Raw genomic sequence first — 3,391 nt, 5'->3', positions numbered from 1 at the left:
ACATACATACAGACAGACAGGGTAACTGCAAAGACTCCACACGGGAGTCAAAAAGTATGCTGTGAAAATACAAGTTAGACCATATTATACTTTTATGTTGAATTCCCTTCTTTGCTGCCTGCCCAAGGGATGGTGGTCTTGACCATAATATTGATGATGCCAGATCCGACAGCCCGAGGGCAGACAACAAAATGTGATATTGCCCGAATAATCATGTTATTTTTTTTATCACATCGAACAGATATCAACCATGCACAATTACATCTACCATACATGACTCACACTCGCTCTCCCACAAAATAACAACACTTATATTTGAAGTAGGCAATATTTTATCTATTATAACAAGTTTCACACTACTTAATAACATACATACATTGTTTGTTGAAAAAAACTGTAAAATACACTCAGTAAATGTTATTTTCAGCCATGTATATTCTTTGAAATGAATTGAGAAATTCTCAAACGCAAGTTATTTGATCAACCTCAAGATAAAAATGCCAGAGTGCCGGGGAAGTAACTGAAATTACTTTTGCACCAAAGTACCACACCTTCTATACACAAGTCCTACATCTTTAGATCGTTTTTGGTTAGCATCAGCGTGGAACGTGTAGAAATGCTCAAAACGTAGAACTTGCCGCAGCAACCCCGGCTGTTGCACATTTTTGCTTCATAACATCAAAATAGAGTATCTTACTTATTCTGGCACGATCCGCTGTCTATTTCGGATGGCTAAAGTTTCTTCAAAACCTTGAAAGCAACCCCGGCCGGGGAAGCACCAGTGCAGCGAACGACAATTTGTTTCAGTGACGTCATCCATGTGATATACCCATGTAATATCCAGTTGGCGGACAATATACCATGTAACATCTATTTTTATTCAATGTCATGTGACCAAGTTTCAACCAATCATAGCAGGCATAACAGCAGTGAGATGTGATAAATGATAATGTGTATTTACTCATATACTGTACAACCTTTAAAATGGACTAATTTAAGATTAATGACCAACATCTGTATTGTTCTAAACATTCAATACCAATCATGTGAAGCTGGATAGAGAATTAAAGCACATAATACTGTTTCATGTTCTCTGCACGTAATAAGCTTGGTTATTAAGCATCCTTTTTTGGGTATGCTTGCATAACAGCTCAGTTACAATGCCTAATTTATTAAATTAATTCCTGTAAATTCACATTGTACTGATGGTTTGTGATTTCAATTTTTGATATCATAAATTCTAAAAAGTTTGGCTTTATGATCAATTTACTGACTGAATTATTATGTTAACATATATTTCATGGCAGAAACATATAAACGCATACTACGATTGAGGAATGGGCGTGTTCTGTAAAGTGGAAACAATATATGGCGGATCTGTTTACAAACATCGTGTAGGGAAATTTACAAGTGCAAGAACGCAAAACAAATGTTTTGTGTTCTTGCACTTGTAAATTTCCCTACACGATGTGATGAAAACAATCGACAAAACAAGTACAACACATAGTCAAATCAGTAAAAAAGATATATATGAACTTCATGATATTTACCATGAGTAAGTCGACACATTTGGCTTTCTAACGATATCTTACTTATCGTCTACATGCGAAGATATAGTATTATGAATAATAAAAACTCGCTCCGATGACCCGTTTTTCCCTTGCTAACGACGGGGACAAATGATGTGTGGCGATTCTAAAAATACTGCTGGCCCGAATCAAGCGCATAATTTAGCACATAAAAACTAGATTTCATCATATATGGCAGAAAATTTCAGATTTTCAAAGACTACGGTGTTCAAAATGACAGATTTGCTGGCCTATAGGAAATACGCAATAGCGTTGGTTGCAATTGTGTCAATTTGCTAAAAATAACTAATGACGTAATTGGCTACCACGCATGCGCAGCAAATTGAAACACATTCGGACAAACAAACCAAAGCTGTGCGTCTGTTACTGTGGATATTTTTAATCGCTTTTCTTCCACAATATAACTTTACTATGGTGGCTACTCGACATTGTTGTTATGGATTGTGCCGTTCTGATTCACGGTATGGATATAGAGAATCGATGAAAGGAGTGTATTTTATCCCGTTTCCAAAACCACACCTTGGAATGGAAAAGTCCTTAAGATGGGTAAGGGCATGTCGTCGCGAAAATTTTACGGTCAGCAACATAACCAAGGACACGTATATTTGTTCGCTGCATTTTATTGGTGGAGAGGGGCCTACAGCTGAACATCCAGATCCCATTCCAGCCACAGCCACTTCGACGCAGGTAAATACACTAGAATAGTAGGTTTCCCCACCACTAGTTTCGTCCGCCATCTTGTTTTCGCTAACAGCGTTTTAGGTTCCGTACGCCAGATCGACTGGTATATTTGCAGACCAATAAAATATAAATATACTGACCGACCTGAAAAAGACGCATGGATCCTTTAAACGCACCGCGAAACCACGATTATGTTTTGCAGATATTGCGTGTATGAAAAATATGAAAAATCCTCTAAAATTTTATTTAATATCTGTGACGGTTTTTCGTTGTGCTTATACATTTTTCCATATATTGACATAGGTCCAACAAATGAAGAAGAGAAAAGCACCCACGAATCGTCAGGCTGCACCACCACCAGGGAAAAGAAAGACTGTTGTTGAAGATGGAATTGACAACGAGATGGCTGATACACTTCTTGACCTTGCTCAAAATGAGATTGTATTTTCGGATACTTCAGTATTTTTATGTCATCACTTAATTAAAAAAAATAATTTAAAAAAAAGTTTATTTGGCAAACAATATTTTGTTTGTTGTACAAAGAAAAATTGATGGGGTCAGAATACTGAAAAATAAGATGTGGAAATTAAAATCTGAGATTTTTTGCATGAAAGATGTTTTTCATATTTAATTAAATAAATGATCAGACATATTTTATCACAGTATTGAGTTAATCTCCGATATTTTGTTTCCCATAATTAGCTATGGATTAGTTGATGTTTTTTCGAGCAAGAGTTTCAATACTATGTGAATTATTTTTCATACTCTCAGAACACAACGCGGAAATGGCAAAGTCGGTCTTTGAAGGAATGCACACGATGATAAATCGTAAAGGTCGCCAGCGCCCGATTTCTTAGTGATCTCACTTGATTTCAACAACAACCGTGGGTTTTTATATAAAAGAGACATCACACTAAAGAGCCGGATGTGTGACGTCAGTATGGAGGAAAACCAAGGTGGGAATATTATTTACCATGGTGGTTGTTAACAACAACCGTAACCAGTGACCATGGAATGAGGTCCTCTATAGGGGTTTTTTTTCTTGGCACTGTGCCAAGGTTTGTGACGCAGCAAGAAATAAAGAACACGTAGCGCGCACGCATCGAACGCGTGATCAATGG

At 37.0% G+C, this 3,391-nt stretch overlaps 1 protein-coding gene across 1 annotated transcript; it reads left to right on the top strand.

The window, feature by feature from the left end:
• Positions 1-2,000: 2,000 nt before the first annotated feature.
• On the top strand, positions 2,001-3,092 carry LOC100371622 (uncharacterized). The gene is made up of 3 exons (XM_006818071.3): positions 2,001-2,276; positions 2,574-2,711; positions 3,042-3,092. Exons 1-3 carry the CDS (start codon positions 2,001-2,003, stop codon positions 3,090-3,092), a joined length of 465 nt encoding a protein of 154 aa, XP_006818134.1.
• Positions 3,093-3,391: the final 299 nt, after the last annotated feature.

Source organism: Saccoglossus kowalevskii, chromosome 3, assembly GCF_978046115.1.
Source record: "Saccoglossus kowalevskii chromosome 3, keSacKowa6.1, whole genome shotgun sequence".
NCBI lineage: Eukaryota > Metazoa > Hemichordata > Enteropneusta > Harrimaniidae > Saccoglossus > Saccoglossus kowalevskii.
Note: the sequence above shows the minus strand (reverse complement) of the source record. Positions and strands in the feature narration are given on the sequence as shown.

Coding starts and splice junctions, on each gene's coding strand:
- LOC100371622 (XM_006818071.3), top strand. CDS start 2,001: ATGGTGGCTACTCGACATTGTTGTTATGGATTGTGCCGTTCTGATTCA. Junction 2,277..2,573: donor CCACAGCCACTTCGACGCAG/GTAAATACACTA, acceptor ATATTGACATAG/GTCCAACAAATGAAGAAGAG. Junction 2,712..3,041: donor ACCTTGCTCAAAATGAGATT/GTATTTTCGGAT, acceptor TCATACTCTCAG/AACACAACGCGGAAATGGCA.